The sequence below is a fragment of the Acanthopagrus latus genome, chromosome 12, assembly GCF_904848185.1.
Source record: "Acanthopagrus latus isolate v.2019 chromosome 12, fAcaLat1.1, whole genome shotgun sequence".
Classification (NCBI taxonomy): Eukaryota; Metazoa; Chordata; class Actinopteri; order Spariformes; family Sparidae; genus Acanthopagrus; species Acanthopagrus latus.
The window spans coordinates 25,891,124-25,914,632 of NC_051050.1; the positions used below are offsets into that span (position 1 = coordinate 25,891,124).

The 23,509-nt window shown below is 42.5% G+C and overlaps 2 protein-coding genes across 5 annotated transcripts; one reads left to right on the plus strand and one right to left on the minus strand.

Annotated features, from left to right (window-relative positions):
* Positions 1–774: 774 nt before the first annotated feature.
* Positions 775–9,002, plus strand: LOC119029689. 4 transcript variants are annotated; one of them, XM_037116740.1, is made up of 4 exons: positions 775–910; positions 3,878–4,038; positions 4,766–4,797; positions 6,517–9,002. In XM_037116740.1, exons 2-4 carry the CDS (start codon positions 3,958–3,960, stop codon positions 8,129–8,131), a joined length of 1,728 nt encoding a protein of 575 aa, XP_036972635.1. In that variant the 5' UTR covers positions 775–910; positions 3,878–3,957; the 3' UTR covers positions 8,132–9,002. The 4 variants fall into 4 exon arrangements, with proteins under 4 accessions (XP_036972635.1, XP_036972637.1, XP_036972636.1 ...); XM_037116741.1 differs by lacking the exon at positions 775–910 and adding an exon at positions 917–3,509; XM_037116742.1 differs by lacking the exon at positions 3,878–4,038 and having other exon boundaries at positions 892–910.
* A 7,078-nt stretch (positions 9,003–16,080) lies between these two features.
* Positions 16,081–23,509, minus strand: LOC119029695. The gene is made up of 3 exons (XM_037116750.1): positions 23,439–23,509; positions 23,282–23,338; positions 16,081–18,514 (listed from the first exon to the last, which is right to left on the minus strand). The coding sequence occupies exons 2-3, from the start codon at positions 23,290–23,292 to the stop codon at positions 16,909–16,911; spliced, it is 1,617 nt and encodes a 538-aa protein (XP_036972645.1). The 5' UTR covers positions 23,293–23,338; positions 23,439–23,509; the 3' UTR covers positions 16,081–16,908.

Below are 23,509 nucleotides of genomic sequence, written 5' to 3' on the forward strand. Positions count from 1 at the left end.
TCAGCTGATTCTAAAAGTTACTTATGTTTCAATGAAAAGTTCAACAACAATAAAACATCATGTAGCTGACGGGTGAATCAAGTTTGTATCACACATACAGTCTCACCAGACTTCATCAAGTATTTAATCCAGATAAAGAGATAAAGAGTGCAGCACAGATATTTAACTCAACACTGCAGTTAGAGTCCATCATACAGAAGTCTTTAAATTTTAACAATTAAACGGTGGTACTTTTATTAGTATCTGCAGAAAAATCCTGATGAGTATGCCGAGTTTGTGGAAACTGGTACTTTCCTCTTAATGTGGATCTGAATTTGAGGGAAATATTGAAAACATTTGACTATTAAGTGGGCTTTTATTTTGAAATTCCTCATCTGTAACTCCAGCTATTGTGTTTATTTCCATGTTGGACTAATTGTACAAACAGATGAAATGTCATGACACACATCTTCTACGGCTTCAGTGTGATAAGAATAAGGATGGTAATATGAATTGAATAATAAATAAATAATCAATGAATTAATTCCTTAAATGCTCAATTAAGTAATTAACTAATCGCTTAAATAATTCATCAATCAATTAACAGACTGGCTGATTGATTGTATTTGTGTGAAATTGCAGACTGCCTTCATAAGTGTCTGCTTTTATTTTGAATTCTGTTCTGGCACGGCATTACCGTAATATCGCCTATATACAGGCACTGCAAATTAAGTGGCGGCTAGGTTGACCGGGGATTTCGGAGTGGAGGGTGGCTTGACCGCAGTGTCTCTGCACAGGACGTTTCTTGTATCTGAGGCTGTTTCTGTGAAGTCATGTGACCACAGAGGATCCACCCTTCATGCTGGTATAAAGATGCTGTCTGCTCTCACTGCTTCCTGATCATCAGACAGCTCTGTGACGCCTGCAGCAGGTAGGAACAATTCAATATGTACAAGGTAAACAAGCTGAGGTAGAAACTATGAAATAATTGAAATGTGCAGGATTTTAGACTACTGAAGCATTTCAAATGAAACAGGGTCACTCGATATAACTTACAGTAACATATAAAGAAAGTTTTAAAAGTGAAGTAAAAGTCTAATGAGTGACAGTGGCGGAGGGGTGAGGTGGCCGTGGCCACCTCACGCTGAACCCTGGCCACCCTGGCCTGACTCAGGTGTGCCGAACCTTATTTGGCACTGCCACGGCACTACCGGGGACTTTAGATGCGCGCACATCCTGTCTGAACCCCCCTCTGTCCCCACAGCCAGGGTGAGACCGGCTGCTGGGAGTTTATACAGTCTGTGACAGAGCGGACAGACATCGGCTACCCGCCTCCGCAGCTCCGACAGTGCATCACCCTCCGACCCTCCAGCGAGGTGGTGGGTGAGGCGCTCCCAGCTGCTGGAGGCGGGGACCGAGAGGCGCAGCGGGTGGTCGGGCCGCTGCATGCCTGAGTCGATTCAGAGGATTTTCTGAATCGATATTGAATTGGGAAAGAATATATTGCAATGCACTGGTGAATCAATATTTTTACCCACCTCTACTATTGGATATGTGCAGGTGATTGTAACTTAACATCCAATGTGTGCTGTGTGACTGACTGGTGTGTCTCTACCTGCCACAGAGTTAAAATGTGACTGAGCATGTCAGGGTTCCTTCTCTGCCAGCTGAAGCAGCCTGGTCAGAGGGTTTTCATACAGAGTTCACATGCTTCTCTGTGTCATTTTAAGTGGAGGACCAATAATTATTAGTTTTATTCTAACAGCATTCCAGACCATCAACAAAATATAACAACATATACAACTGTTGTGTGCATTTGTACAGTAGCCCTTAAACCTTGTATGCGTATGACTGGAATCAAATCTCAGTTTGTTCCTTGTTAGATCCTTTTGTTGGCCCATTCATATGTGTGTGTAGCTTGAACAGGCTGTAATAAAACAAACTGTTGTTGAGATGATGTCTGTGTATTCCTGATACACTGAGAGAATGAGCTCATAGTGATCTGAGCAGCTGAACATCTCCCAAGCACAGTAAGTTGTGTTGTCTGTATATTGTGCTACATTTGTATAGTGTAATCATCTAAGTTAGATATACTGACTGTTATTTGATCTTTTGCACCTTTACATGCATTCCAAATATTGTGGAGGTGTGTGGTTTAGGTCCCCTAAATACCTTTATATTTCACTGCCACCCCAGAATAATCACATAACCATCCTGGCCACCCCACAGAAGATTTCCTGGCTCCCCCACTGAGTGAATGTTTTTATGTGAAGAGACAAATTTAGAATCTCTCTCTTTTGGATTTAAAGTTCTTCACACAACTGAATCAGAATCAGAAATACTTTAATAATCCCAGGGGGAAATTATGTTTGTTACAGCTCCAGATATACAAATAACATATATTATATGTTATATAAGCAACATCTATTAAGAGCAAAATATAAATATAAATATAAACATAAATATGAATGAAAATAAAAAATATATATAGCCATATATATACATATACATACACATACATACATAAAAGATCAAATATACAGTTAAATAATGTGTAAGAAGTACAAAAAAGAAATGACTGTCCATGTTTGAGTCTGGTTACAGAAAGAGGGGTGTCTGACTCTCTCAGAGAGGCTTTATAAAGTTTAATGACCACAGACAGGAATGATTTCCTGTGGCGCTCAGTGGTGCATCTGGGTGAGAGGAGTCTTCTGCTGAATGTCATCTGCTGGGCCAGTGTGTCGTAAAGAGGGTGTGTGACATTATCCAAGATGGACTGAAGCTTGGACAGCATCCTCCTCTCGTGTCCAGGTCCTTTTTGTAGACAGCCTCGGTATTTCTTGTCCAGTCCAGCTTATTATTAAAGTACACTCCCAGATATTTATATTCCTCAACAGTGTCCACAGGGACCCCCTGGATGGAAACAGGGTTGTTTTCACCCTCCTCAGATCCACTATGAGCTCCTTTGTTCTGTAGGCGTACGTACTGTGGTCTGCCCATCAGGTAATCAACAATCCAGGACACGATGAGGGCATCAACCTGCATGGCAGCCATCTTCACACCCAGTAGAGCTGCACGGATGGTGTTGAAAGCACTGGAGAAGTCAAAGAACATGACTCTCACAGTGCTCGCCGGCTTGTCCAGATGAGTGTAGACTCTGTTCAGCAGGTAGATGATGCCGTCCTCAACTCCCAGGTGGGGCTATCAGGTGAACTGTAGTTGATCAGTGAAGGGTCTGACCATAGGCCTTAGCTGCTCCACGACAAGCCTCTCCGGGGTCTTCATGATGTGAGATGTCAGGGCCACCGGCCTGTTGTCCTGAGGGCTGCTGGGATGCGGCGTCTTTGGCACAGGAAGGAGGCAGGACGTCTTCCACGGCACAGGGACCCTCTGGAGGTGCAGGCTCAGGTTGAAAGTTGACAAAGTACTCCACTCAGCTGGGGGGCACAGGCTTTAAGCACCCTGAGAAGAACACCGTCGAGACCTGCAGCTTTGCCGGAGTGGAGTCTCATCAGCTGTCTTCTCACCAGGTCAGGCATGCAGAACACTGTAGAGGTGACAGCTGGGGGAGAGGTGAGGTCCTCAGGCTGTGGAGGACATGATGCAGAGCAGGGGGTCGGAATTGAGATGGAGGGGGGCAGACAGGGGGTCTGTAAGGGGGAGGAACAGGAGGAGGTAAATTGGCGGTTCAATCAAGAAGACCTCGACTCTCACATGTAGGTTTATAACAGAACCAGATACCAGATGTAAAGATGGTGCATTTTCAGTCCCACGTGAAGTGCTCACCAAGAGGAAACCTTCAAAACACTTCGTCATTTACACGACACACTATGGGCTGAGAAAGACAGTAGACCACAGCAGATCAACAATAACCAAGAATAAACTGATGTCTCCACAGAAACAGACTGTACAGCACGTTCCACCGACTCTGCACAGAAAAGTAGAACAAACATTTTGATTGAGGGAAACTTCTTCAAAATGGCATCAACAGAAGAAAAAGGGAACAGCATGGAACATCCACCTACAATCACTCATCCACCACCTGTATCTGCAACAGAGGTAAGAAACCAACTTTAGTCCAAACCAGTTTAGTTTTAATGGATCTGAACTGATTGATACATTCTGTGTGTTTGTTAACATCCTAAATGAATAAATAAAAGTTAAATAAATATGATATTAAATGCAAAATTAATATTAAAACTATTAATTTACAAAATTATATTTATGTTTAAATTATTTGATGTGTGTCTTGTGTATTTATTCACCTTTGTATTAACTTCTGTTTATATAACTTAACATTTTATTTCTTCTGCTTCATCATGTAACTGTTGGTGCTGCCAGTCACAGCACAGTATTCCAGCACTATGAGGACAAATAAAACAGCAGCATCAGCGACAGCCTCAGAGTCTCAGCTACTCTGATCTGGATCAGAACACCACATGGTGAACTGACTGTAGAGCTGAAGTCACGGTTCAGTTTCCCTCATGGGAGCTGATTTCACAAAGACTTTGTGTGGTAGTGAATGAAGACGGACACATTATTTATTGATCCTGTTTGTTAGTTTGAAAGAAGAAAGTCTCAGTTCATCATAAATAAAGTCGAATATCATCTGTCATCAGCTCATTTCCATGATGAAGCAGCTCCATGAGTCAGTCTGGTGTCAGCAAAGTGCTTTTTAAACACTGTTGGACATTTGATTGTAATTGTGTTGAATGGTGTCATTGTGTTAGTTTCCTTCATTACAGATGAATTAAATGTAGTTCTGGTTCTGATTCTGTTTCTCCAGACACCAACACCAGACGTCACCATGGCAACAGGGTGAGTAACACAACCAACCTTTAAAAGTGAATTCAGACAGACAGTAAAGTGAAGCTGCAGACACACATATACACAGCAGTCTGTACACACACAACACAGTGACATGTGCATGACTTTAACAGCAGCACATGTTGATGGAGGTCACAGTGTGTTCAGCCTGAACACTCATTATTCTGCTGAGCTGTTTTCTGGTAGTTAAATATCAGTTTGTAAGTGTTGCAGAAGTGAAGAAAGGTTGAACACAACTACACTGATGTGAACATGATGCCTGCAGAGAGACAGACGGGGGAAAGACACACATGCACTGCTGGATGTTAATGTGCTAGAAATGTAACATGTTGGTCTCGTGTCTGAATCAACACTCGAGTCACTTCATGTAAAAGTCACAACAACAATCTGACTGTCAGACCTGAAACTTTCCTGGATCAGCAGCAAAACACTCGACATCCAGCAGATGTGACTGAAAGAAGAAGGTGAACACGACGTGCCGTCGTTCAGTGTTTGTGCCTCGAGTGTTAATGTTCAGTGTTCAACAATCATCACGTCTCCACTGACAACATGTTTTATAGAGACGCTGTTTGACTGTCTCATCATTCATTACCTGTTTATAGAGCAGCTTCACCTTCTCCTTATTCACAACAACTACACATGTTAATGCAACCCAACACAACAGCTCAGCCACATGTCAGCCAGCTGTTCTGGTTCTGGTTCTGGTTCTGGTTCTGGTGTCGGCCGTGTCTCCTGCACTAATGGCTGTTGTGTGTTGAGATGTGTTGTTTCAGTGCTCTCTCTCTCTGACAGCATGTCATGACTGATGCTGTGTTGCACTTTCTGAACTGTTTGATATGAAACTTGTCAGCAGTGTGTTGATGGGTAAAGACTTGTGTCCTTGTGTTGCAGTTGCTGCATTTTCCACAGCTGAAGTTTCCTTCTAGATGAAGACAAGTGTAATCAGGTTTCAGGTTTCTAAAAGTGTGTCTGTGATTGTTGGTGCTTGTTGAAGTGACAGGATGGGGGACTGTGCTGATCTCAGCCTGTGATGGTTCTGAACTCAGGATGTGTCAGAGTTTGTTGATGATGTCCTGGAGTTTCTGCTGACAGTGACTGAATTCAGTTGTAAAGATGATTCTTTGTGTTCTTCAGATGTGGCTTTAGGTTTCAGCAGCTCAGCTCTTGAAGATGTTAATTCCTAGTGGTAGACTTTATCTATTGTAGATGGGCGGGTCCACTGATCCTGTATGTGCTGACAGCTACATCACAGAATGCTAGAAAACCATTTATTACATGTTTCTGTTGTTAATGAAGCTAAATGTGGAAACTTAAAGCAAAGTTCTGCCTTTAAAACTGGAACCAACTTTCACCTCAAACCATTTTCAGATAGTTTCTAATGTTGTGATTTGATTGAAGTGTTTAAAGATGTAAACCCTGTTTATTGTTTCATACATTCTGTAAATCACTTTCAATTCCATGTGTTTGACTTCAGAGGGTTTTAATACCTTCTCAAAATCAGAAGAGGTCCATTACAGCACCAGAACACTTTAATATACAGCTGTCACATTTTGTTCTGATCCAATCAATGAATAGACATTTAATTCTAACTTATTTGATTTAGCTTTTTCATAATAGAAATAAAATAACACATTTGAGACGTACAATGAGGGGAGGCTAAAGTCTGAACATGATATTAAATGTTTAAATGATCTCCTTCTTCTTCTGCAGGAAAACAAAAGGCTCAGTGAAATACGAGGACATCATCTCTAAGAGTCGTCTTGTCCGTTCAGGATCTCCTGCTGTCTACCAGCTGAGACCAAAGAAAGAGGAGATTGGATCTCTAAGAAGAATGACTCTTGGTGAAAAAGATCTGAACAAGACAAACAGAACCATCTTACTTGTTGGAGAAACAGGAACAGGAAAATCTGCTCTGATCAACACTCTGGTCAACTACACCATGGGAGTGAAGTGGGAGGATGATGTCTGGTTTCAGATTGTAGAGGAGGAGAAGAGAAACCAATCAGAGAGTCAGACATCAGATGTGTTTGTGTACCAGATCTTTGGATTTGAAGGTAAAACTCTGCCCTACTCTCTGACCATCATCGACACTCCTGGATACGGAGATACCAGAGGGACTGAACATGATGCTGCAGTCAGTGAGAGATTATTAGACTGGTTCCGCTCAGATGATGGAGTTCATGAGATTAATGCAGTGGGTCTGGTGCTGAAAGCAACTGAGAATCGACTGGATGATCGACTGATGTACATCTTTGATTCAGTGGTGTCTCTGTTTGGTAAAGACATGGAGCAGAACATCGTCGCCCTCATCACACACTCAAGTGGTACGACGTATAAAAACGCTCTGAAAGCTCTCGAGGCTGCAAACATTAAATGTGCCAAAGACGAAAATAATCAGCTGGTTCACTTCCTGTTTGATAACTGCCAGCATGAAGACAGGACAGAGGACACAGAAGAGCTTCAACATGCATTTACAAAAACAACTAAAGGACTGAAGAAGTTCACAGAGTTTCTGCACAAAACAAGATCACAAAAGCTGAAAACAACTGTGGAGGTTCTGAAGTCACGAATCAGACTGACAGCCTGCATCCAAAACCTGAAAGAGAGGATTCAGTTAACTGAACTAAAACAGAGAGAAATCCAACAGACCCAGGAAGCTCTGAAGAAACATGAAGAAGAGATGAAGAAAGATGAGGAGTTCACTGTAGAAGTTGATGAGGCCTACAAAGAGAAACTAGCTATCAAAGCTGGGAGGAGGTGGTGGTTGTTGTTTTCTAATGGAGCGACCTGCTGTACAGTCTGTGAGGAGAACTGTCACTATCCATGCACACTGGCCTGGTATCCAAAACACTGTGAGGTCATGAAAGATGGCCGCTGCACTTCATGTACCAGGAAGTGTCCTGTGTCAGATCATGTGAAAGAAGACTGGATCTATGTGACCAAGGCAAGAAGAGTTAAAAAGACCCTGCAAGATCTGAAAGGGACGTATGAAAAGCAGAAATCAGAGTGTGACAAGAAAACAAGTCTTTTGGAAAAACTACAGGAGGAAATGAAAGAACTTGAGAAAGATAAAGATCAGATGTTCGATAAATTCTTCCAGCATGTTGTCAATCTGGAGCAGATCGCTCTGAAAGTTGATTCACTGTCCACTCTGGTCCACTTGGACTTCCTGATTGAGAAGATGAAGGAGAAAAGAGACACAGAGAAGATCCAGAAACTGGAGGAGATGAAGAGACAAATGGAGGAAGATAAAGGATTAGTAGCAGCGCTGCAGTACGGCTTTAATAAACTAACATCAGCATTTAAAGGAGCAAAAACTAAGTGAAGATGTCAGAGAGCAGACAGTGTAGAAAACATGTTCACACAGTTGATATAAATGTTGAAACATGACAACATGTTGTTGAGTGTGTTTGTATAAAGTGTTGATGTGATAACTTCATCAGAACATTGAAATGTGATCACCACAGCTAACAGCTCTGCATTAAATGGAGTGAGGACGCCCCCTGGTGTTTCATGCTGAATACAACAGCTCCCTCCTCTATATCACACATTTAACACAAAGTCACATCCTGCTGTAGAAACACACATTATTTGTGCTGACATTGCTGTTACAATCATGTTTCTCTCCAATATAATCAGGCTTCTGCTCACATGTTTCTGCTCCTGCTGGTCTGAATAGATGTGTCTTATATATCCACCATGATATTATAATGTTGAAGTTGTTGTGAAACTAAATAGAAGTAAAGTGATGATAAAGGAGTTCAGCCTGGAGGGGTTAAAGCTCTTCCTGTGTGTTGTGACTGTTTCTCTCTTTGTGTGAGTTGAATGTTTTTAAGGTTGATCTGATGTGTTTTTCTGTGATTTATTGTGATGTTACTCTGATGTTGACACAAGTGTCAGTAACACATCACTGACATACTTCTGCTCATATAAAGCAGTTAAACATGATGTTTGTCATGTTCATCACTGTACAGAGGACTCTGAGTCTGGAGGGTTTCTGAAGAGTCATGTGATCTACTGTACTTTGATCTGATTGGTTCTCTGGTTCCTTCATGTGTCTTCATGCTTGTAGAATATCTCAGATGACTCAGTCCACGTGGAAACATGTTGATCCATATTTTTAGTGATTGTAATATATTGTGTTATTCCACATGAAGTCATGTCCTGACTGATGCAGCGTTCAGTGAATCAGTAATAAAATCTGTGCTTGATGAACTCAGTTTGTTCAGAGTGTCTTCACTGGATCATCAGCAGCTTTTTCACTCTGTTGAATCTTCTGCTGAACTTTGAATGAATGCAAATTTATTTTGGACAAGTGAAAACGAAAACAGTGTGTTTATTTAGTGTTAATGTGTTAATCAAAATCAAAAGTTCAAAAAACCAAAAAAAATAAAAAACGTCTGAACAGGAGCAGGAAGACGTGAACATTTATTTAATCCACAGCTCACTACTTAATCAATTTACTTCCATTCCTCAAACTGTTTACCTTCGTACGCTCCAGTCTAGTTATATACAATTCAATATACTACATATACAATTAATACAACACATATTATATACACATATATTTGAATGTGCACACCCTTATATACATGAACACAGATGTTCTGAACACATGCACATAAATACATAAACCCCGTGTCCCGCTTTGCTTGCAGGAATGAAACAACTCAGTCCAGACACCAGTTATCTGACAGCACACCTACGTAAGCGTTTACTTCTGGTACGTACGGTGTCTCATACGGGTCAACACAGTGTCTGATCTACAGCTGGGCAGCTTGTTGTTCAGATGCTAAATGTTGCTACAGGACCCAAAGTTCCATTAATTGACTGGTTTCCTGTCTAGTGTCGCTCCGCCCACAAGAAAACCTGAAAGCGGCCAGCTTCGGCCCCCGTGCCCCACTTTGGGTCACCCTGCTCTGAATGAAGCTCTGCAGGTTTCCTCTTCAGTTGGTCCATGATGAAGGACCAAGCTTTGTTTCTCCACATGTGGCCGATGATTCAGGAGGAAACCACATCAGATCTGTTTCTCACTTCTGTCCCACATTCTTACTTCAGTTATATTTCCACTGCAGGACGTGAAAGAGTTTACAGGGAGGTATTAATACTTTTACTTCACTCAAAGATCTCAGTTCTTACTAAACTTTGCACTTGCCTCAGTTTTGATTAAATCACATATTTTGAATTATAAATTGTGGCTTTTTTTTCAAATCTGATCAGCTCATTTCTTTGGTAACAGCTGCTGTGTTTACGTCAGCACTGTTTTTTTCTGAGGCGCATTTTAACGCATCATCGATCTCAGACGCTCCTGATCGCAGTGAATGTAACACACTTATTTCCTGAAGTGACGCGTTGTCATATCACACACACACACACACACACACACACACACACACACACACACACACATGTGTTTAAACATCAGTTTTACAGCTGCTTTGTGTCTGAATGAAACTTTCCTGATAATCTTCTTTATTCATCTTCTTCTTTATTTAGTCATCAGTTTATTTCAAGACATAGAGAGAAACATTCTCATTTCCTTAAAGGACGAAGACAAAGAGATTAATACATGTTATCAAAATTAAATCAACCAGTCAATTAAATTGTGTTTACACTTTTCACACAAATCAAAATGAAATTTGTGTGTTTTACACGTGATCAATAAAATGTATTTAGACATTGATGCGTACCAAGACAGAACATGTTAAAATGATAAAAGATAAAGAAGTGAATATAAGCAATAAGAAAATAGAAATTGAATTATAAACCACTATAACATCTATTAGTCTATTAAATTATAAGACACTACATCAGCTCGTCTCAGAGCCTCAGAATAAAACATAAAATATTTTAAGTTAAATATCAAATTAAAGTGAAAAAATGGATTATTAAAAGTGTTCATTTTTTCCTTCTTAAATGTTTTTTCCTCCAATTATCAAATCTTTTGCAAAAATCCTGCTTAACTGTTATGGAAATGTTTAAGATATTACTGATCAGAGTTAGAAACTGACAGTTTAGTACCTTTTAACGAGACTGAGGAGGTAAATTGGCTCTTTTCCCTTGAAACATGAGTCTCACGTTTGAGCTGGTGGAGGGAAATTAAAGGTGCAGTATGTGAGAATTTTAGTTTAAAACATTCAAAATTTAATTAAAATGATCAACAGAAAGTGAAACAGATAACAACTTCTCCTCCAGGCAGAGTCTGCTAACATGACCGGAGGCTGGATGCTCTGTGGTCGCAGGGTTTCATAGAAACAGCTTCAGTTAGAAGACGCTGACTCTGCAGAGCGACACCGCAGACGCTGAATGTGATTTACTGCTCACCCTCAGTTTCTGTTCCACAAAATATTTTCCTGAGGTCAGGTGACAACACATCCTCCTTTTTTAAGTCAAACAAGTGAAAATAGAGTAAATACAGTAAATCAAATATTATATTGAACAATGTTATAAAAAGTGCAAGATATGAATGAAAAGTCCCATTTTCACAGGAACATTTCCCCCAGAAATTAAAGTTCAGTCATTATCTAAATAAAATCACTTAAACCTTTGGTGACATCAGCTGTTGATGAATTAACAGTAGAAGTGATGGCTGTGTTTAATAATTGAAGTAAGAACGTTTCCACAAGACGTGTGAAGAAAACTGAAGGGACCGACACTAAACAGCTGTGTGGCCTTAAGAAAACCACTTATCAGAGAAGCTAATCTGGAAAAACAGGCTTCAGATTGTTAGGTAGTTTGAAGATTGGACTCTGCAGTGATGGAAGAAGGTCATGTGGTTCTGATGGGTCCAGATTTACTCTGTTCCACAGTGATGGGAGCATCAGCGTAAGAATCAAAGCTAAAGGTGATCGAACCAAGACTTTAGACGTTAGAGTGTGTGGCACAGTACACATTAATATTAATAACTTTTAAAATAAGATACAGAAATCTGGTCAGTGCATATATATTGTTTGTATTATATTATAAGCTGTTTGCGTATATTTGTATGTGTGTGAGTGTGTGTGTGAACATGTGTGAGCATGTAGGTGTGTATATGTACTGTACATGTGTCACAGGTTTCTTTACTCACTGGTTAAACAAGTAGGCAGAGTCAGAAGTTCAGTGAGGCAGTTTATTAACACAGGCAGATTTGGTAAAAAACAAACTGTCCAAAAGAAAAGATGGGGGTGATGAAGTGGCACAGTCCTTTAAAAGAGTCCTTACCAGAGGTCCAAAAGCTGTCCAGCCAGTCTTTACTTCTCCTTGGCTGCAGGTAAAGGGGGGACCAGGTGGAGTTCAGTCATCGCGTCCTTTGCTGCTCCTGTTTCTTCTCTGCTGTGTCTGTTGGATTCCCCCAGCCCCCGTCCTGCTCCGCTTCCTCATTTTTATCTGTTTGTGAAGGTGATTCTCCTCCCTGAACCGGCACCTTATCGTGGTGGAGGGGTTTGAGCACCTGAATGATCCCAGGAGCTATGTTGTCCGGGGCTTAATGCCCCTGGTAGGGTCTCCCAAGGCAAACAGGTCCGAGGTGACAGGTCAGACTAAGATCAGTTCAAAAGCCCCTAATGACAGAGATAAAATCGAGGACGTGTACGTCGCCCGGATTGGCGTTACTGGGGCCCCACCCTGGAGCCAGGCCTGGGGTTGGGGCTCGCAGGCAAGCGCCTGGTGGCCGGGTCCAGGCACAGCCCGAAGGAGCGACGTGGGCCCGCCCTCCAGTGAGCTCACCACTTGCAGGAGGGTTCAGAAGGGGCAGGTGCAGCGTGATTTGGGTGGCGGTCGTGGGCGTGGGCTCCGGCGACCCAATCCCCGGATGGTGACTCTAGCCATGGGGACATGGAATGTCACCTCACTGGGGGGGAAAGAGCCTGAGCTGGTGCGAGAGGTTGAGCGGTACCGGCTAGAGATAGTCGGGCTCTCCTCTACGCACAGTCTGGGCTCTGGAACCCAACTCCTTGAGAGAGGCTGGACTCTCTTCTATTCTGGAGTTGCCTGCGGTGAGAGGCGGCGAGCTGGTGTGTTCTTGCTTATAGCTCCTCGGCTCAGCCGCCATGTGTTGGAGTTTACCCCAGTGAACGAGAGGGTTGTTTCCCTGCGCCTTCGGGTCGGGGATAGGTCTCTCACTGTTGTTTCGGCTTATGGGCCGAACAGCAGCGCAGAGTACCCGGCCTTCTTGGAGTCCCTGGGAGGGGTACTGGAGAGAGCTCCAACCGGGGACTCCGTCGTTCTTCTGGGGCACTTCAACGCTCACGTGGGCAGTGACAGTGTTACCTGGAGGGGTGTGATTGGGAGGAACCGCCTCCCCGATCTGAACCAGAGTGGTGTTTTGTTATTGGACTTCTGTGCTAGTCACAGTTTGTCCATAACGAACACCATGTTCAAGCATAAGGGTGTCCATATGTGCACATGGCACCAGGACACCCTAGGCCGGAGGTCAATGATCGACTTTGTGGTCGTGTCATCTGGCCTCCGGCCGCATGTCTTGGACACTCAGGTGAAGAGAGGAGCTGAGCTGTCAACTGATCACCACCTGGTGGTGAGTCGGATCCGTTGGCAGGGGAGGAAGCTGGACAGACCTGGCAGACCCAAACGTATTGTGAGGGTCTGCTGGGAACGTCTGGCAGAACCATCTGTCATAGAGGTCTTTAACTCCCACCTCCGGGAGAGCTTGGACCAGATCCCGAGGGAGGCTGGGGACATTGAGTCCGAATGGACCATGTTCTCCACCTCTATTGTTGACGCGGCTGTCTGGAGCTGTGGCTGTAAGGTCTCCGGTGCCTGTTGTGGTGGCAATCCCCGAACCCGGTGGTGGACTCCGGAAGTAAGGGATGCTGTCAAGCTGAAGAAGGAGTCCTACCGAGCCTGGTTGGCCCGGGGGACTCCTGAAGCAGCTGACAGGTACCGGCAGGCCAGGCGGGCGGCAGCACAGGTGGTCGCGGAAGCAAAAACTCGGGTCTGGGAAAAGTTCGGGGAGGCCATGGAGGAGGACTATCGGTCGGCCTCGAGAAAATTCTGGCAAACCATCCGGCACCTCAGGAGGGGGAAGCAGTCTTCCACCAACACTGTTTACAGTGGAGGTGGGGAGCTGTTGACCTCGACTGGGGACATTGTCGGGAGGTGGAAGGAATACTTCGAGGATCTCCTCAATCCCACTGACATGTCTTCCATAGAGGAAGCAGAGGCTGAGGACTCAGAGGTTGACTCATTCATCACCCGGGCCGAAGTCACTGAGGTAGACGGGAAGCTCCTCGGTGGCAAAGCATCGGGGGTGGATGAGATCCGCCCTGAGTACCTCAAGTCTCTGGATGTTGTGGGGCTGTCTTGGCTGACACACTATGTAGTTTTAATAACAGCCGTCCTCTTTCTTATTCCACACTCTCCTCTAAACACTCACTGTCCTTCCTCTGTCATCAGGTCTTTGTTTTCTCCTGTGTGTGTTTGTGTGTGTGTGTGTGTGTGAGAGAGACGAACAACACACAGATATACCTGATGCTACGCTGCCACCTTGAGGAGAGGAGGTGTCACAGCATGTTCTCAGCCACAAACCAACAGTGGGACAAGAAGTACTCTATTAAATCAGTAAGTACACAGATAGAATCAGCTTCATGCAGTAAAAGTACATGTTGTGCAGTAAAGTGTGTGTCTGTGACTGATATCTGATTCTGTGTGACATCATCAGATAGTTCAGCCTGTCGGAGCAGCTCGTACGTATATTTCCTACAGAAACATCAGAGCAGGAGAACGTCCTTGTTGTTAGAAATGTTCTCTGTGTGCTGCTTCATTAAAAGTGTGTATTGATGAAGGTAATCAGCTGTTTGGATCTGAATGAGGAGAAGGTGTGACTGACTGTGTGTGATGTGCTTCTGCATCTCAATCAGTGAAAAAATGACTGGAGTTTGGTGTGTCAGGTTGCTTCATAAGCCCTTTAACACTCAGTGGTAAATGGACCTTTACTCTGTGTGAGTTCAGATCATTTTCAACACTATTTACAGTCACACATCACTTTCATAAGTTACAACCTTCTCCTGCTCGACTCATCAGCCGAGGAACCACCAGAACCTTTTCATCAAAGAACGCTGCTGTTGAACTGGGTTAACACAGATAATCTGACATCAGCTGAATGATGATTCACACACACTCAGAGTCTCTGCATGCAGCTCACCATCTTCTATAATGTGGCATCACGTCAGATTGTCTGTTTTCATCTTTGTGTTAAATAAAATGCCTTTGAACCTTCATGCTGTGTATTTAATATTGTACAGGAGTGAATGTTGTCGACCTCTAAACTGTCAAGAACTCCAAAATCCTTCAACCGTTACAGCTGTTATGGTACTTTTGGTTGAAGTTATTAAGTTAATTGTTAATCAGAATTACAAACTGATAGTTTAGTGCTGATTTGGTAAATTGGCTTGTTTTCCTTCTTCAAGGATGGTGATCTAATGTAAACTTCATCTTATTATGGATCATGATCGATAATCATCCCTGACGATCTTTAATTATCATTGCTCGCCAAATTTAACCCAAAATTGTCATGACTCCTGTTTTTGTTTGTTCTTGTATCTATTGTATTATGTCTTGTTTTTGTTTTTCCTTGTCTTGTGTCTCATGTTCTGATTTTTCCATGCCCTCATGTGTCCTTTAAGTTCTCCCCTCTGGCTCCCTCTGTCTGTTGTCTTGTTCCCTCCTGGTCTGTTCCTCTGTGCTCCTCCCCCTCATTATCACACCTGGCTTCCTTCCTCCTCTCTCCTCACCTGTTCCTCGTCATGTCATTAGTGTCTGTGTATTTAGTCTCTGTGTTCCCCTCACTCCTGGTCCAGTCATTGTTTTCTGTTTTCTGTTTTCTGTTTTCTGTATGCTCCTGGTCCATGCTCCTGTCCCGTTTGGGATGTTTTGGTTTTGAGTTTTCCATGTTTTGAGTTGAACTTTGATTTTTGATTTGTACTTTGTCAAGCTGTTTTCTTTTGCTACTTTGTCTCGTTCTTGTTTGCTACTTTGTCTTTTGCCCTGTTTTGTCTGCTTTTGGTTTTTGTAACAGCTTTCCTTAAAGCTCGCCTTTTGTTCCTCCTTATCTTGCCGCCCGTGTGTTCTGCGTTTGGGTCCACCTTTCCCTTCCACAGTCTTCCCTTTTTTACCCCGACCTGACAAAAATTTAGCAAACCTTATTTATGCTGAACAAAGCACAGCACATGGTGCCCCGTATGAGGCAGCACACAGTTGGCAAACATTCATTCATTGTGCAATATTCATTTCAGGATGTTTTTGATGGTGCTTAGATTTGAGATTCTTCAAAAACCCTCCAGACTCAGAGTCCTCTGTACAGTGATGAACATGACAAACATCATGTTTAACTGCTTTATATGAGCAGAAGTATGTCAGTGATGTGTTACTGACACTTGTGTCAACATCAGAGTAACATCACAATAAATCACAGAAAAACACATCAGATCAACCTTAAAAACATTCAACTCACACAAAGAGAGAAACAGTCACAACACACAGGAAGAGCTTTAACCCCTCCAGGCTGAACTCCTTTATCATCACTTTACTTCTATTTAGTTTCACAACAACTTCAACATTATAATATCATGGTGGATATATAAGACACATCTATTCAGACCAGCAGGAGCAGAAACATGTGAGCAGAAGCCTGATTATATTGGAGAGAAACATGATTATAACAGCAATGTCAGCACAAATAATGTGTGTTTCTACAGCAGCTGTCAGCTGGTCACAGCTGATATAAATGTGAACACAGTGAAAGTTGTGTTCTGATGTGATGAGCAGCTGAGAGGAGAAAAGAGGCTGAATGATGTAACTAACAGCCCCAAATCAATCCTGACTCAGCGTTCACTGATGTGGATCAGAACATGACTCAGCACTGCTGATCATCTGCACAGTAACTGCTGCTGATTCATCATCAAACTACAGGAACAATCATCATTACAGACTACAGAGGGCGCTGTCTGCTCAAACTACACATGTAAACACTGATCACATTTTCATGTTCTGATATAGTGATGACATCAACACTTTATAGAAACAGAATGAAAAACCTTCAATCACTTGAATCAACAGTGTCGAGTTTGTTTTCTACACATCTGTCTGCTCTCACATCCTGATCACCTACTTCTTCACTTCTTCAACAGATCCTGTTTGTCTGTATCGTGCTGCTGCTCTGGTTGTTTCCTCCACTCGACTCTTCATCTCTTCCAGTTTCTGGATCTTCTCTGTGTCTCCTTTCTCCTTCATCTTCTCAATCAGGAAGTCCAAGTGGACCAGAGTGGACAGTGAATCAACTTTCAGAGCGATCTGCTGCAGTTTGACAACCTGATGGAAGGATTCATCAAACATCTGATCTTTCTCTTTCTCAAGTTCTTTCATCTTCCTCCTAAGATTTTCCAGAAGGCTCAACTTGCTCTCATGTCCCTTCTTGTTCTTTTCATACTTCTTCTTCACATCTTCCATGGTCTGTTTAACTTTTCTTGTTTTGCATACATAGATCCACTTTTCTTTCACATGGTCTGATGCAAGACACTTCCCAGTACACACAGTGCAGCGGCCATCTTTCATGACCTTACAGCCTGTGGCAGACCAGGACTCTTCACATCCAGGATAGTGACAGGTCTCCTCACAGACTTTACAGGAGGTAGCTGCTCGATACCATGCCCAAAAAACCCCACACATCCCACCATCAATAGGTTGTTTGTCTTTGTAGACCTCGTCCACTTCTTGAATGAAGTTCTCATTGTTCTCCATCTCTCTTTGATGTTCCCTGAGAGCTTCCTCAGTCTGTTTGACCTCTCTCTGTTGAAGTTCCACATGTTCAATTCTGCTTCGCAGGTTTTCGATGCAGGCTTTCAGCACTTTCCTCTCATTCAGAACACACACAGTTGTCATCAGCTTCTGAGGTTTAGCTGTTTCCAGAAAGTCTGTGAACTGACTGATTCCATCTGATGTCACATCCCATGCTCTTTTTAAACCAGTCTCAGTTTTCTTTTTTTTCTCTTTAGTCTGGCAGTTGTTGAACATGAAATGAAGAAGATCTCCGTCCTCGTCTTTGGCACATTTAATGTTTGCATCTTTGAGAGCTTTCAGAGCGTTTTCAGGTGTCAGACCATCTGAGTGTGTGATGAGGGCGACGATGTTCTGCTCCATGTCTTTACCAAACAGAGACACCACTGAATCAAAGATGTACATCAGTCGATCACTCAGTCGATTCTCAGCTGCTTTCAGCACCAGACCCACTGCATTAATCTCATGAACTCCATCATCTGAGCGGAACCAGTCTAATAATCTTTCACTGATGATGACGTCACGTTCAGTCCCTCTGGTATCTCCGTATCCAGGAGTGTCGATGATGGTCAGAGAGTAGGGCAGAGTTTTACCTTCAAATCCAAAGATCTGGTACACAAACACATCTGATGTCTGACTCTCTGATTGGTTTCTCTTCTCCTCCTCTACAATCTGAAACCAGACATCATCCTCCCACTTCACTCCCATGGTGTAGTTGACCAGAGTGTTGACCAGAGCAGATTTTCCTGTTCCTGTTTCTCCAACAAGTAAGATGGTTCTGTTTGTCTGGTTCAGATCTTTTTCACCAAGAGTCATTCTTCTTAGAGATCCAATCTCCTCTTTCTTTGGTCTCAGCTGGTAGACAGCAGGAGATCCTGAACGGACAAGAAGACTCTTAGAGATGATGTCCTCGTATTTCACTGAGCCTTTTGTTTTCCTGCAGAAGAAGAAGGAGATCATTTAAACATTTAATATCATGTTCAGACTTCAGCCTCCCCTCATTGTACGTCTCAACATGTGTTATTTTATTCGAATTTTGAAAAAGCTAAATCAAATAAGTTAGAATTAAATGTCTATTCATTGATTGGATCAGAACATCATGTGACAGCTGTATATTAAAGTGTTCTGGTGCTGTAATGGACCTCTTCTGATTTTGAGAAGGTATTAAAACCCTCTGAAGTCAAACACATGGAACTGAAAGTGATTTACAGAATGTATGAAACAATAAACAGGGTTTACATCTTTAAACACTTCAATCAAATCACAACATTAGAAACTATCTGAAAATGGTTTGAGGTGAAAGTTGGTTCCAGTTTTAAAGGCAGAACTTTGCTTTAAGTTTCCACATTTAGCTTCATTAACAACAGAAACATGTAATAAATGGTTTTCTAGCATTCTGTGATGTAGCTGTCAGCACATACAGGATCAGTGGACCCGCCCATCTACAATAGATAAAGTCTACCACTAGGAATTAACATCTTCAAGAGCTGAGCTGCTGAAACCTAAAGCCACATCTGAAGAACACAAAGAATCATCTTTACAACTGAATTCAGTCACTGTCAGCAGAAACTCCAGGACATCATCAACAAACTCTGACACATCCTGAGTTCAGAACCATCACAGGCTGAGATCAGCACAGTCCCCCATCCTGTCACTTCAACAAGCACCAACAATCACAGACACACTTTTAGAAACCTGAAACCTGATTACACTTGTCTTCATCTAGAAGGAAACTTCAGCTGTGGAAAATGCAGCAACTGCAACAACACAAGGGACACACAAGTCTTTACCCATCAACACACTGCTGACAAGTTTCATATCAAACAGTTCAGAAAGTGCAACACAGCATCAGTCATGACATGCTGTCAGAGAGAGAGAGCACTGAAACAACACATCTCAACACACAACAGCCGTTAGTGCAGGAGACACGGCCGACACCAGAACCAGAACCAGAACCAGAACACTGTTCTGACTCTGAGCAGGACTCTGCAGACACTCTGGACTTCATCAGGCCTGAACATGAAAGTCTTCCAGCCAGAGAGGGAAACATACTGAACCTCCTCTCAGAGAGAAATGTCCTGGATTTAAAGACCTCCTCTGACAGTGTTTAGGCTACTGTGAGGAAGGTTAGCTGAAACATTAATCTTGTATGGATACTTTTTGGGTAAACCGCCCACCCAGAAAGCACCTGTTGGGAATTGATATTGATTACTGATTATTAATCAAAATTATATTATTAATCAATAAAATTGTTAGACTTAATTAATGAAACTTAGGTTACTATGATTCATTAATGAACACAGGGCACCACCCTGAAATCAGGAATCAATAATATACCTTAATTTACCTTTAAATATACCTTTCGTCTCAAAGTCTGAAATTTATCAAATTGTCAATATTATGAAAATATCAATAATTAGATAAGGTGTAAGTTTGAGCACTGACTGTCTCAACCTGCTGTTATTATAACATGGGATTGTGCAGAAGAATCACAGATGCTGCTCAGTTATCATCGACAGTGTTTGTTAAAGCTTTCTCCAAAACTAAACCATCAACTTTAACAAACAACAGTTTCTCTCTACAGAGCAAGCCAACATATAAGTGTGTGTGTGTGTGTGTGTGTGTGTGTGTGTGTGTGTGTGTGTGTGTGTGTGTGTGTTGTGCTATGCAGATGTGAACATAGAGGGCGCTGCAGGAATGTGAGTAGTACTGTAGAGGCTGTTTCCGTTGAATAGAAGAAGAGTGAATTAAAGTGGGCAAGACTGAAGAAGCTCTCCAGCTTATTATTTCTACTAATAATACTGAACGTCACAGTGTGTGTGTATGTGACAGGAAGTCCCTTGTAAAGACTACAAAGATGGCTGAATGTGGCTTGGGAGGTCACATGTGCGCAAAGTTTGAACAAAGACAGTGGTTTCGTTGCCTTTGGTTTTGTGTGCAGTTTGATTGCACTCGAGGTGAATTCAGAGGGATAATACCCAAAGGTGATCATGCTGCCTAGAGGAGTCTGCCTCTGAAGTCAATAAAGGGAATATCGCTAGACACACGTGTCTTATGTTATAGCGGGGTTATTAACTACAAGTTTCCAACAGATCGCTCATAAGATTGCTTGTGTATATTACCTGGAATGTGTATGTAAGCGTGTGTGTGCGGGGGTGTGTGTGTGTTAGAAAAAGGAGAGAAGCTAAGCGAGCGCTTAGCAGACAATAAAGAACAACAGAATGACCATGTGCTACACAGCAGCCGTCTCTCCCTCAAACAGTGCAAGACGATGTTCGTTTATTGTCCACTGATTTAGCCAGAATATGACATATTGTGATCACACACTGCGGCAAGTCTGTACAAGCTGGATCAGCCTAAATGAGCAGCTAGTGAGCGTAATAACACAGTTCGTACACAGTACAGTCAACCATACGTAGGACTCGGCGGTCCAGGCTGCTATCACACAGCCTTGTCGACCTCAGTGTTTCTGTCTCCTTCTGAAGATTATTTTTCTCCTTCTGCAGGTAGTGAGGAACGACTGGGTTGTGCAGTGTTCCTCTATGGATCCAAACCAATAAAAAAGAATATTCCAGCAAAAACGAAAGTAAAACAAAAATAATCTCTGTCTCATCCAGCAAGGAAAGAAGTGAAGCCTTGGCCAAGCGAAGTGAAAAACTTTTCTCAAAGTACGTGCTTACAGTAACTGCGGAATAAAAATGGAGACTCTTCACAACATCACGTTATCCTGGGAATGCGACATGCAGTGGGGTCTCCTGACCTTTACACTCTTAGTGATGTCATTGTGATCTTGGTGAAGTTTCTTCGCTCGCAGCCAATAGGGACCTGGTAAAAGTTCTGGGGTTCTGGGGGTGTCATACCTTGAGTTACAGTTCTTCACACCTTTTGGGCATTGGTTCAGTTCCTTTGTTCGTGAACTCCTCAGGTTTATAAGGCCCTAGTAATTAGTCTTTTGATTTCCCCTGGAGGCCTTCTCTTTGTTTGAGGCCCAACACACCTCCTCCAATCCTCACCTTCGATAGCCTCGCCTGCTTCAGTCCTCTCTCCTCTGAAGATGTTTTCACACTAGTGACATCTAACCAGGCCACCAGCTGTTCCCTGGACCAGATTCCCTCCTCCCTTCTCCAAAACATCTGTCATGACATCCTGTCACTCCTCACTACTCTGATCAACTCCTCCCTCACTTCAGGTCTCCAGCTCCTTTCAAGACAGTCACAGTAAAGCCACTCCTAAAGAAACCCACCCTGGACTCAGCTGACATCCGAAACCACAGATATGTATCTCTTCTTTCATTCCTCTCTGAAACTGTGCCGTCTACAACCAACTGTCCTCCTATCTTTCAGAAAATGACCTGATTGAGCCAAATCATTCAGGTTTCAGAACTGCTCACTCTAGTGAGACGGCCTCCTCACAGTGACTGAGACACTCTGTGCCTCCAGAGTCTCGTTCAGTTCATCAGTCCTCGTTCTTATATTCTGCGTTTGACACAGTCATCCACCAAATCCTCCTCTCCACTCTGGCTGAACATCGCTGACTCTGCTCTAACATGGTTCTCATCGTACCTGACAAATCGCACCTGTCAGGTCACCTGGAAGGGCTTCTTGTCAAAACCCCCACCCCCACAAAGTAAAATGTATGCACTTGTATGTTCGTATCATTAGCACTTCTATCACAGCACTTATGCACTTAAAGAATCTTTGACAAATAGCAGCTACGATCCTCAGATGCGGGCTGACAACTGTTTCTATATTTCGTTTTACCCCATGGATGGTGATGTTGTGGTTTCTCTCTTATGATAAATGTACTTATTGTGAGTCACTTTGGACAAAAGCATCTGCTAGATGCCCCAAATGTAAATTTTAATGTAAAGTTTGTATTCTACTTTGTCACTGTTCCCTGCTGATACGCTATTACTACACAGTAGTGACGTCAACCAAAAGCTTCATATGAAATCTGGAGATAAATGTGCAAATGTCTTCTAACTGGACAGAGACAGTGGACAAAACCAGGCTCTTTCTTCACAGATCTTCAGGAAGTTTTTGAGAATTCATTTTGAAAGAACATGTTATTTGTAAGAATTAATACGCTAAAATAGTTAGCATTAGTTAAGTTAACATTCATATTCATAAAAACTGTTAATATGTTAAATATATAGTTAAAAGGAGAACTGCATTTAATTTCATTTGGAGTTATATTAAAAATGGACTTCATTACCAAGGATCCTCTAGGGGGGAAAAAAGGTGAACATGACGTGATGACGTCAGGTCTTCTTGTAGTTAGCATACGCTGTCTGTAAGTTTTTCTTGGCCCCTTCTTTATTCACTAAAGGACGTCTGAATGGAATTAACAGTCTCACTTCGTCATTTTTAGTTATAAGCCGATTTCTGCTACAGAAGTAAAGTGATGTTATTTCTATCATATATGTATTTGATAGTTATTTATTATTGCATTTTACATGTTAGAAAGACATGGTTAGAACTCAACATACAGCACTTTCCTTCTTTACATGACTGTGAGGACAAGTAGCTCTGTGGTGCTCGCAGTGTTAAATGACTGATTAAAAAACAACTATTGACAAATTGATGTCCAACAGGCAGAATTCTTCAAATAACCTCTTGTTCAATTGTCAAGCATTTATCAGATTTTTCTGTAAAAGCAGGGGACATTTCTGTAGAATGACCCTTTAATGAGTTGTGTTACTCACCCTGTTGCCATGGTGATGCCTTAGTTCTCCACAGTGAGGTGAAACAAGTGTCGGAGTCTGAAGGGAGAAAATAAACTCATCAAACAACAACCTGAACAGCATTTATATTCATCTGTAATGAAAATGATCTCATCTCTCCTGTTGGAAGTGTTCTTACCTGCTGTGGGCTTCACAGAGCTGTGATGCTGAGGAGGAGCAGGGAGCTGTATTTATAGGAGCTGGAGGCTG